This window comes from Ambystoma mexicanum, chromosome 12, assembly GCF_040938575.1.
Source record: "Ambystoma mexicanum isolate Mex_15411 chromosome 12, UKY_AmexF1_1, whole genome shotgun sequence".
Classification (NCBI taxonomy): domain Eukaryota; kingdom Metazoa; phylum Chordata; class Amphibia; order Caudata; family Ambystomatidae; genus Ambystoma; species Ambystoma mexicanum.
The window spans coordinates 364727011-364739211 of NC_090936.1; the positions used below are offsets into that span (position 1 = coordinate 364727011).

A 12201-nucleotide genomic window follows, 5' to 3' on the forward strand; every position below is an offset into this window, starting at 1 on the left:
GTCAGCCTATGCACAGCATGTGATCTAAGCAGATTCCACAAGCCTCAGAAATATATATATATATTTATAATGTTCACATGGCCACCAATGGGCCAGTCCCATACTATTTTTCCTGTGCAACACGTTTTTTAAACAACTGAAAACAGTCCCCAGAGCCCTGTCTCTTTCTGTAGCACATGCTTACTAGATGACCAGAATTAAACGTAGTTCAGTCCAAACAAGATGCAAGTAATGGTTGTTGAATATGTAAGCCTCAGTATTGAGTCAGGCTCTAACACATTGCATCCAATCCCCTTCTGTGTAAAGGTTTGGAATCACAGCATTCCATTTAACAAAAGCGTTAGCGAGTTCCAAGATATTGCAGCTTTATCAAGATCTATGATTATCGCTGTAGGACACACGAGTGTTGACAAATTCTGTAGACTAGCTCCCTGCTATAGAAACATAGAAACACGCTATAAGCAGACCTGCTTTGTAGACATTCCAGTTGCGCAAATAAGGAGATTTAACTCATGCCTCAAGTCACCTTATTACCAATAATTTGATTGCATTGCCTTTGACTAAGGCCTTAAATGAAATATTCATTATAACCTACATAATTCTTCTCACAGAGCCCAGACAATTGCAAATAAGAATTGCTCACCTCGACATATGCCTAGAACCTCAAGGGTGGGAATACTTGCCCATGTGCAAATACTCCATTCTAGACTAGCAGCTGTGGCTTCTGAGCATGGTTACCAGATTCATGAATTCACCTGCTTGAAACATCAGGTTTGTCCAGAGTTCCTAATGCTTTTGGGGGCAGTGCAAGACTCACTTTATCTTTGCATTGATCACGGTTTGAAATGTTCTCCTTGGAGGCTATCCAAAAAGAACACGTTAGAGCGAGCAGCCTGGTTTTCCATTCACACAAATGGAATACATACCTAACCTGAACATTGTAATTTTTACATTCTATTTTCATTTGGTCATAAATATTTCTTCAAGGTCTTGGTGGCCAGCGGAACCACTAACCGAGTTTGCACAGTGTGTGTTAGATGAAGCATTTCATAGAAAATGCTCAGTAATTCCAAAGTATAGGAAAATTGATTATAAATAAAGACCCAGCTCACCCTTTCACAGAATGCTCTTCGCCATCTCCCCAAGCACATGTGCTCATTAATCTTTTCAACGATGGACGATTCTCAGTTGCTTTTGGTCCCATTAATCGCCTGTACACACAAGATAACAGTTTAAATGTAGTGTTCCGTTTAACACAGATAAAGTGCAGTGATAAATACACTTTCGGCTCCTCTCAAATGCCATCACAAGATCTTCTTCTAAGTATAGTTGGAACTGTAAAGCTTAGCTGATGTGACTAGGTCATACTGTAGAGCTAGCATATTTGTATAGGAAGTGGCAAATGAGAGAAACAATACAACAAATATCAGATGTGAGATCAGAAAGCTTTATGACATTGCCCCAATTTGTCAAACTTAAATCCCAAGCATTTGATGAAACAGCTAAAAGCAGAACCTGGGTATCAGACACGGACACCACACAGTGAACAGGGGCTACTCCTGCAGAATGAGTTTGCCAACAATGGCGCGCTAATATAAATATGATTAAAACTATGCCCCTCTGTCCATCATCCATTATGCTTTCAATATTTTCTAGGTGTGCCCTAATGCTTTTTATACAAATTTCCAAACACACAGAGTAAATGGCACATAAGTAGGATTAGATCACACAAGCGGACCTGAGGAGTCAAAGGTAGCTTCTGGTAGCTGTTGATGTCAAGATATCAGATATTCCAGCTCTTCTAGGCTTCAGGGAGAAATTAAAAACATCTCAGCTCGCACCAATTTCAAACCCAGCGGTAGTAAAACATTTTAGTACCTCATATTGCATCACAGACATATGTGCAGATGCTACATAATCACTTCCTGTTTAAGCCATCATGGCAATATTATGCAGCCTATGACAGGATAGTATGGTGGCATGTACAAGGAGGCTCACACAGATGCGTTTCAGAAAGAGAAGAGGGTTTTAATCGGATCCATGCAACAGAAAAGGAATGATAAGTAATGTCTTTGTTTTGTATGAAACCATAAAGAAAGTTCTAGCAACAAGGTCCATCCACCCCAGCTCGTTTATCTGATTGAGTAACCTGGTCAAGAGCTGCTGGTTTGCAGTGTTTCCGAACCATCATCGAATGAGTACGAAGGGAGGGGGGCCTTTCCGTGGGCGTGTATGCATCTGGTGAGGTTTGCCAGGATGGACCCCCTTTGCAAAGCGTTTGGGTTGAGGCTTCAAGTTTTCTTGGTCAGTTGACATCCTCCCTGCTCTAGGGTCTTGTTCCATGAAATAGACTCCCCCACTCCCCTGCCCCTCTGGTAGTTTTAGACCCCAGTAAGATTTGCACCATCTCGTACCTCTTCCCACCTCCTCTAGTTTTGTCCCTCCCTGTTCTCTTTTTCTAGGGTGGGTACCTTTTCACCCATCTCCTCAGGGATATTAGTGGTGTCTCCCTATTGCCATTATGTACAGGTTGTATGCAGAGAGAACTCACAAGGAACTTCCATGCAAGGCTGTTCATTGATGATGTTACAGCACAGTGCAAGATCAGCACCAGTCATTCACCCGTGAACAATCTCTCTTTGTGGACTAACCCTTCAACTGCTGCTCCACGAACGTTCCCATTTGGGCCATCACCAAGTTTCTGGGAGGAGTCCTGCTAGCCTCAGGTTTCTGCAAGATGCAGAATACAACATATCTCCTCAGACAACCAGACACACAGATGCAAACAGCTGGGGCATGGATGTGAGAAAGATAAAAACGTGTGGCAGGGCTTTGCAGATTACTCTAGGGGAAAAGTATTGGGGCAGCTCCCAATGCAAAATAATACAAAGGAGAAAGGGTTGATAAAGGAATTGTGAAATGTAAGCACTGGAGCTTCCCCCATCAATGCCACTTCTATGACCGGACCACTGAGTTCTCCCTCCACATTTTTGAGACAGACTTGAAATCATATGCATTTGGGCACCATGCAATAATCCTTTAACTTATCGATTTTAACCTATGGAAGTGCACATTTTTAGCCCATACCACTAATTGAGTTTACAGCACATGGAAGGAGAAGTATTACATACATAGGCTTGGCACCCATGTGGCCGGTTAGTTCTCAGCGTGCCAGTGGTACCAAGAAGTAATGCGCCTTTGCACTTTAAGTATTTTAAATATGCAGTGTACCTGTGGCACCCGGAAGAAATAGCCTTTATGGTTTAAAAGGTAGGTATGCCTGTGGCACATAGAAAGCATCTGCCTTTTCGCTTCAAATACTCCAAGTGCCTTTGTTACCTTGAAAGAAGTACAATGCACATATACTTCACTAGCAGCACCCTCATGCCTGGTTAATAGTTTGCCTTCACGCTATAGAAACCAACATTAATGGCAGAATCATGGTGCATTTCCACTCGCACACCTCACCATTTTTTGCTCATCACTGTATGGAATTGTCCTGTGTGCTACATATGAATACCTCATTCACACTTTACAGTGTAATGATGTAGTTTCCAGTTAAACCACAATGGTAATGTGTGGTAACATATTTTTGATGATCCAAACTGTTTTGTTGCTCTACACAGGAGAAGTAACTGTATTAATAAAAGAAATTACTGCACCTATTCACACTGCCATCGCTTCGTATTGTGGCCCAAGTTTTGTGCCCTGTGGTGTGGTGACCAGCAGATGTGAGACACCAAAGATTTGCTACATCTTCTGAGGTTTGGCTGCATCTCTGAGGATATTATATGAACATTTGGGAAGTCTTGGTTGTTGCGATGCCCGCCGTCTCATCAACCTTCGATGCTCTTCTCAAATGTTGGCTGAATGGCCTTTTCTGGGTGAGTGCGTATTCATGCTGCTCAGCATACCATCCCCTAGGGCAGGTTTGGAAAAGGCTCATGGACTGGTTGCATGAGCTACCACCCTCAGCCTGGTTACCCTGTGCCAAATCTCGAAGGCTGTTTGTTGGCGGCGGCAGGGTTTGAATCCTGTAGGATCCCACAGTGCGTCCACACTCTGCTCTCTGCTATTTTGAAAGTGCTGTGCACTTGCTTTCCAAATGTATCGAATTATGATAATGCTTGCACCCCAAGACTGCCCCCAATGTTTGGGCCCTTGGTCCGTTTGCACTGTGGTGGCTCTACTCAAAAGGTAGGGAACCCAATCTTGACAAGTGACGTTTTGTCGCTTACACCGATACCAGTAAGATGAGCGTGTGCTCGTGGTCAGTCCCTCCTGCCTCTGCCCCATGGTGCAGCAGGGCAGGTGAAAACGTTTGTCACTATTCACCTGGCAGGTTATCCAAACACCCTTTCTCTAGTCAAGTTTCTTCAGGCTGGCAAGCTTCACAGGTTGGGATGCCAGGGTGGATGGATGACTACAGGTATGGCTGCCACCCCAAAAGTAGCAAGGATGACCTGGTCACCAAACTATTGTAATGATGTACAATGTTGCATGCTGTAATGATCACAGTTCAAGAGTGTTTTTGAAACTGTATGCAGGGGTGAGAAAAACACCTAATCTAAAGCTAGGATGGGAGCAAACTACTACCATCAAATAATAACAAAGCAGTCCTAGTAGCGTCTTGTCAAATAAAAAGGGCTTCTATACTAAAAAACCTATTGCCAATCCTTACCTCTATGTTACCTCATCTTGTTACCTCATCTTTGAAAGCGAGCAAGCAACTCTGTTATGGAGTTGCACACACATTCAAGACAGGATCTAATTTGTTTAACTTGGCTGGGCCTCCCTTCCCCACGTTTTAAGCATAGGACAAGGCAAGACTTCTGAACACAGCACACTCATGGGCCTCTGCAGCACAAGGTTCACAAGTCCATTCAACGATACCAGAACCTTCATGGGCCATGCCTCTTTTCTACAAAGCCTCTTGCCTTACAAGGCCTACTGGATCAAAAACAACAAACAAATGTTTCTTCAGTGGTCTTGCACCTTAGGTGATTGCTCTGCGCCCCTAGGATCTCCCCCTGCCGGGCTTGGATCCTCCTTTCAATGTGGGCCTCCCTCCGTCGGGATCACCACGGCCTTCTTGAAGCAAGTCCATTAGTTTTTAACACAGTTCATGCTTTGCTTTATCTCATCAGAAAAGTAAGGTTTCCCTTCCCCTAGCTTTCTTTCGGCATCCCTCTGTCGGGTTCACACTTCCCTTCGCTCACAATACGTGGGCCTCACTCAGTCGGGTTCACTATGGCCTTTCACTCTCAAGCTTAACAAAATAAATGCCGGGTGTATTATGCCTCACCCCGATTCGCAGGCATCCCTCAAAAGGGTTCACACTTGCCAATTTAACAGTCTACTTTGCTTTTATCTCGATGCAGGATTTACTTCTATTGGCTTTTCCCTTAGCATCCCTCCGTCGGGTTCACATAGCCATTTTAACACAATGTTCACTTTACGTTTCTAATGCAGTTCATGATTTACCCACCTCAAAGGCAGGGTTCCTTTCCCCTAGTTTTCCCTAAGAGACTTTTGATTATACAAGGGATTTGACGTGACCCTTGTAGGACACACTGACACCTCAAACCGCGCCTTTCCTAGGGCCTTCTGGTATTTCTAGTTTCAACACAAAATAAAAGGGGCCAATGAGTGTCCTTCGAATGAGCACTTCTAGGGCGCCTGACCACTCTGCAGCTGGCCCTTTTCTGGGTTTTCCCAAAAGTTAAAACATACATAGTTCTTTGTTCCCAAGTTCCTCACATTCATATAATGTTGCCACTTGCAACCTTGGGCTCAACACAGTTTGGTTTGCTATCAGCTTCCTCTGACTCACCGGCTCTGCTGAACCCGTTGGCTTGTCTTGCTTCTGGAGTCAAGGACGGTACCACGTTAGCCAGTGTGCCTCCGCGCCTGTGTTATCAATGTGGGAGGCCCTGTGTACCATTGAAAGGGCCTATTCTAAAAAAAAAGTATTGCCAATCCTTACAATTAAATTACAAAGCAGTGTGGGATAATGTTCACAAGGGAAGAAAGAAGTGTTCACCAAATGATAAGTCAGGATAGTTAGGCTGGGTCTCCCTTCCCTACATTTTTAGAACGGGACAAGGCAGGATCTTTGAGCACAGCACACTGCTGGGCCTCGCCAGCATGAGGCTACAGTTCCTTTCAATGATGCCAGGACCTTTTGCGGCCAAGTCTCTTTCGTGCAAAGTCTCTTGCCTTAGAAGCCCGGCTGAACCAGCACAATAAACAATGTGGGATACATTGACCCACTCAGCAGAATTCCATAGCCAGGCTGCACTTCAGCAGTTAACAGCAAAATGGCTGCGCTGGCTCCTTGGAGCGCCATTGCCCTGCATAAAACTGTTTTGCAGCTACAAAATGATGGCTGCACTGTCTTGCCAAGCACAATTGGGCAAGTTGGAACATGGAACACCGCGAGAAAGGCTGCCAGGGTGTGTTCTTGTGTGTACTTAAGAAGTGAAGTGAAAAGCTGTGCTGCTTTGCCGCTAGCCCAAAGTTTCCCATTGAAAAAGGGAAACATTTTACATTTAAAATGATGCCGCTCTGATGCTCCTTTCATCAGTTCTACGTTACTCTGCTTTTATCAGTGAGGCCCTGCCATGCCCATCCATATTCAGATGGTGCTCCAGCAGAAGAGAGCATTATCCCTGAATAACAGGCTGTGTCAGACCAGATCCAGGAAATCAATAGATGCTTTACTTTCAGCCGCACAGAAAAAAGCTTGACTTTTGGGCTACAAAATGTCAAAAATCACTGATTCAAAAGAAACCCTAGCTCTAAAGGCATTTGTCAATTTCAGTGGACCTGTTTCTTAAACAGATTGCTGTATACGTGACACTGACTAGGGCTGCTTAACAATGTTTGGACTCAGAAGGAAGAGAAAACCTTTTGAAATGGTCAGCCCAGCAGACTTCACCACATGTTAAAATGTGCTTTTGCAAATAAGGGAAAATGCCCGATTTAAAAGTATAATGTTGAAAGAAGGCCATGGTCTTGGCTGCGAAACATATATGAGATGTTTTATTTCAACAGGCTTGCTGCTGATTCAAAACAAAATAAAATAAAGAAATAAATGTTTTTGGCTGTACTCGGAAATCAGGCCAAACAAGGTTCTACTATGGCTCAAGGGACAGCTGGAGGCTTCCCCAAACAGGAGCCACAAGGGATTTCTGGGACACCTACAGGTTAACTGTTGCCTTTTGAAACTTTGAATGACCAAGAGAGAGAAATATCACACGCTCGTCAGACTTCTGTCTGGGCTTCAGCTTGAGACAATAGATCTGGGACACCTACGTGTGACATTTGGAAGTGACAACCACCAGTCACTCAAGCTGGAGAAACTCCATGGCAGCCCTGGACTAAACTGACATTTGGTGGTAGCCTGAAGAAAAAAATGGTTGCAGTTGGAGGACAAAGGGACAAACTAGTCTTTTGAGCCATTTTGGCTCAAAAGACTAGTTTATTAATTAAACATTGAGACTTATCTCCGCAAATGGACAATGCAGAAATGCGAAAGTTTCACAGTTTTGATGCAATTTTGGTGGCTTTAATTTAAGACGTGGTAGCCTTCACTGGCATATAAGGGACAGAAATGGCAGATAATTGGATATTCTGAGGAAAGTGTATATGGTGCCACATTGAAATTCAATATTAACATGCCTTATGATAATATGTACACATGTATAAAGTTATAGAATTTTAGGTATAACATTTTTCACTGAAAAGGACGAAACATTATTAGACGGACGAAACAAAGTCCTAGAAACTGGAGAGTTGGACTGCCATGCTCTGCGTGAAATAAGTAATCGGCTTATGTAATTTGTAAAAATGCTGCAACTATATAAATGTGTGATTTATGTTCAGATGGATTTTTGGCAAAAAGGACTGGCATGGCTTTGCACCTCATAAAACACAACCCCCTAAACTGAGTTCCCCTCCTTGAGGAGGCAACCAACACAGGCTGGCCTATCCAGTCCTTGGGGCTAGGTCTAGCTTAGTTCTGCCCAACCATACATTCTGTGATGTCACCAGTCTTATAAATAAGAGAGGGTGACACACACTACACACTCTCCCCTGAATTTCCTGTGCCTGCGTATCCATACATTCCAGATCCACCTTTGCAAGACTCCAGACCCTACTACGAGGCCAAAGCATTGCTGTCCCTATCCCAGCAAGGCCAATGATCCAGAAACCCCACTAAAATCCCAACAACAAAGGGGAAAAGCTGTGGTACCCTTTGGGAAGTATCCTGTGGCCGACCAGCTTTTTGCCCACTACCTGCACGCCCGCTAAACCCTTGCCATCCAGTGACCAGACTTGCCCAGCTGTTTGCTGTAAGGGGCGCCTGCCTCGCTGTGACCAGAACCTTTTGAGTTCAGAAACCGGTTGGCTGTTCCAAATCCCAAATTCTAACGCGGATTGCGAGTATTTCCCCATCCAATAGCCACACATAGTCTACCCTATCTTGATACTTTGTCCTATTTTCTAAGTAATCCTATTCATACCTGGTAACTGGTTTAAGACTGTTAGAATTCTCTGTGCACCCTGTCCTTGATTTTCCAGCGTTAGCGTCACTTTTCTATTAATTTCTGTCTTGCATAGATCATAAGTCCTTAGTCATATTTTGAATAATCAAATTAATTCCCACAAAGTTGAACGCGGGGTGAAAAGGTTGATGTTGCGAATCAACCTTGGAGCGTACAGTGCCTTTCTTTAACAATATAGTCTTGATAATCTAGTTTAAGTAAAACTTGCCTTTCTTTCCAAACCGATTTTCTCTTTGTAACTGCTTTATTTCGCCAAAACTGAATTTCTTTCACCTTGAAAATCTCATCCAATTCTTTAGGTAGAGTCACTCTTGCACTTCTATATTGTCCCTATGATGTGCATCTATTACCCAGCCTAAAAACTGCATTCCGATTCGTTGTATTTCACCTGTTTTCTAATGAAACCGTTTTCATATTTAAAACTGAAAAAGGTGAATATGCAACTTTTACACATGTGATTTTGACTGCACTGGGGTTCTCACTTTCAAATTGCTTTTGAACTGTATGCCTTTTGTGATAAATTGCTTTTTTGTGATACATTGCTTTATAGTTGCTAGTGATATTACATCCTTGATACTGTGATAAAACATATATACCTCATTATTTAACCACACATTTAATTATTTGGCAAAATCCGAGTGTCATTTGTAGCAATTGCAAAGGATTTTGATTGTTTGCTGCATAATATCCAAGATTCCTTGCCGCTTCTTTCGATCCACTCAGAATTCGATTAATTGTGGGTTGAGGGAACATTGGGGGTGGGGGGGCACCTTAACTCGGGTGCTATCAATCCTAATTGAAAAAGTGCTCCTATTCACTTGTGCTTTGGATATGTCTTGTAGAAGGTCACCCAAGTGTATTTGTTACGCTCACCTGGTATCCACAGGGATGCCACCCAGCCGGGTTACTCGCTGGTATGCTTCTCAGTTTTGCCCAGATGTGGTCTGCGGGGAAGGTTCTGCCTGAAAATACAGGAGGACTGTGTTCAAGACTGGCCGACCGGGGTAAGTATCCTCCCTCCACCCCCGTATGATTTCAGCCCCTCAGGGGCCATCTCCTCACTTTGTGGTAGAGTTAGGCGTGCTCTCCGTCCTGCCTTCTTTGCAGGGGCGCATTGTCTTTCGTGGGCGTGTGAGGTCCAGTTACTTCACTGACGCCGGCCCGTTTGATATTGTTCAGGTAGGTCTTATTGCCGTTCTTTGGTATTGTTGCTATCCTGCATGCCTCTCTTGTTTAATAATGTCTCTTTGTCTCCCTTAGGTATGCGGAGCTTCAGCTCGGCAAACTGGCTTTGTTGAGCGTCGCTGGTAAATGATGGTGCTTTAAGAGCGCTATGATGCGCTAAGTAAGCGCTATGCGTAGCACTGCGATGGCTTGCCTTTGCTAACCTGTTTTGTCTTCTTTCCTTGCAGGTCGCGGTGTTCTTCAGCGCGTGTGGAATTTTCCGGAGTGGTGCCAGCCGAGAGGCGACCAGCCAGGTAAGCCTTTTGAGCAGTTCGTAATTTGCAATGTCTCTTCTGCTTTCTTAATGTTGCCTCTATCTTCCTCTTTCAGGTCGTGCAGTCTGGGAGGCGTGCAGATCCAAGGAAAGCCGTTCTCAGGAGCTGCGAGTAACTAAAGATGAAGACTGCAGGTAAGATGCTGCTGCTAATGATGTTCCTTTTGTCCCCATGCAGGTTCTGCTTCTCCGAGGTTCGGGAGTATAGCTGGACACGGTGAGCGTCACGTTGCAAGCTGCAAAGTAACGCGAAGCGTGTTGTCTTGCTCGGGTATGGTTTAAATAGCCCAAACAAAATAGTCCAGGTAAAGTAGTCCCTAGGCTACCACACCCAAAACACTAGACTGCATAGCTTGGTTCCGAGGAACCAAGCTATGTGGATGCCTCCATGTTGGCTGACAACACAACAAAGTAGTTCCCAAGCACATTGTTTTTCAAGGTGTATGAGCGTGGCGCCATAGGCGCCAGGACTGGCCGCAAGAGGGTTTTGGAAGAGGATGCCAGGCTCTAGAGGCCCGAGTCCTGACTCCACCTGGCCAATGGGTTTGCCAGAGGGGGTTTTGGGCGAGGGTCACGATAGCATTTCAGTGGTTTTCATTGTAATTATCACCTCATTGGTGATTGCTGCCCAATATACAAATTGGGTGATTTTCTTTGAATTTAAAATAAATATTGCGTTACCACCCACCGGCCTGGTTCATGGTCCTTTGTGACCCAGGGTATTTGTAAAAGGGGGTGTGAGACGGGTTGGGTATCAGCTGAATTCGAATTCGTAGAAGGTAAAGAAAAACATTCTAATTGTGCGCTCCTGGTCTGGCGTGTGACACCCGATTGGAATCCTTCACAACAAAAAGTTCCTCTGGTAATCTTTCAAATTGGGCGATTGCTCTTTGCCCCTTTGGATGCCCCGCAGCCGGGCTATGATCCCTCTTGCAATGTTGGCCTCCCTCAATCGGGTTCACTACGGTCTTTCACTCAAAAATATATCATTCAGAAGTCTCAATGTCTTTTTAAACAGCTATCCATTGTGGACATCGGTCAGCGGTTTCACACTTGTCGTCACAATGTTCACGGGCACATCACTGTTTCCCCTCAATTCGCAGGCATCCCTCGTCGCGTTTGCATTTGCAAGTTTCACAGTTGATTCACCTTTCTCCACTATGTCAAAGACTTTCGCGTGTACAAGGGGTTTTGCTCGACTCTCGTAGGACCACTTTAACACTTCTCTCCAGCCTCTCTTAAGGCCTCTTGGCTTTCGTAGTATCAACAAAACAAAAACACAATCCAAACCATGTACTCCTAAGGCGCCTTATCCTGGTCCTATACTGGGGCCAGAGATTACGTGATCTAAGAGGGAACTAGTACTTTCCCTTGGGGATACTCAAAGTGTGGTCCGTACTGTTACCAATACAGATACTATAGTAATGTTACCAAGCAGATTATCGGAATGCCCTACCACACTGATTGACTTTGAACAAACATCATTATCCAGCCCCAATAAAGGCCTCTTTCCACCAGCTCCATCTAGTCCTATATCAGACCTACGCTGTCTACTGCTAAACACCCGCTCTTTAGTCAAGCATGCTGCAGAAGTGTCTTATTATATCGAACATAATAACTTAGACCTCTGTGCTGTGACTGAGACATGGGGCTCAGAGGTAGCTGGCCCTAGCCTTAATCTAGCAATTCCGGCAGGGTATGTCATCATACCTAAGGACAGAAAGGAAGGCAGAGGGGGTGGTGTTGCCTTCATCCTAAAAAAGGCTCCATCAATAAGGGAAATCCCAGGATTCATTATGAATGATATAGAGTCCCTATATATAAAACTTAGTAAATGCTGCATCACTGTTAACTTTCTTCTTCTTTATCGGCCCCCCTCCATGAAGGATAGATGGGTTCACACACTTAACCTTGTGTTACACCGACTCAAACCTCTTACAAGGTTTATTATCTTGGGTGACATAAATGACTGGTTAGGGGACGCTGATGATATTCAAGCCTTAAAATTACAACAAACATTAGCCGATCTAGGCTTTACTCAGCAAGTGAACAAACCCACACATGTACTTGGACATACTCTTGACTGGGTAACAACACTTAATACCCCCTGTCACAATGTTTCTAATACCTCGT

General features: G+C 44.3%; 1 protein-coding gene across 3 annotated transcripts in view; it reads right to left on the minus strand.

The window, feature by feature from the left end:
* Positions 1 to 12201, minus strand: part of IRAG2 (inositol 1,4,5-triphosphate receptor associated 2) — a 2448326-nt gene that overhangs the window by 270967 nt on the left and 2165158 nt on the right. For all 3 annotated transcript variants that reach the window (XM_069628487.1, XM_069628486.1, XM_069628485.1), the window contains one exon: positions 1113 to 1211. In XM_069628487.1, the coding sequence (XP_069484588.1) occupies positions 1113 to 1211 (99 nt within the window). The remainder of the gene's footprint in view (positions 1 to 1112; positions 1212 to 12201) is intronic.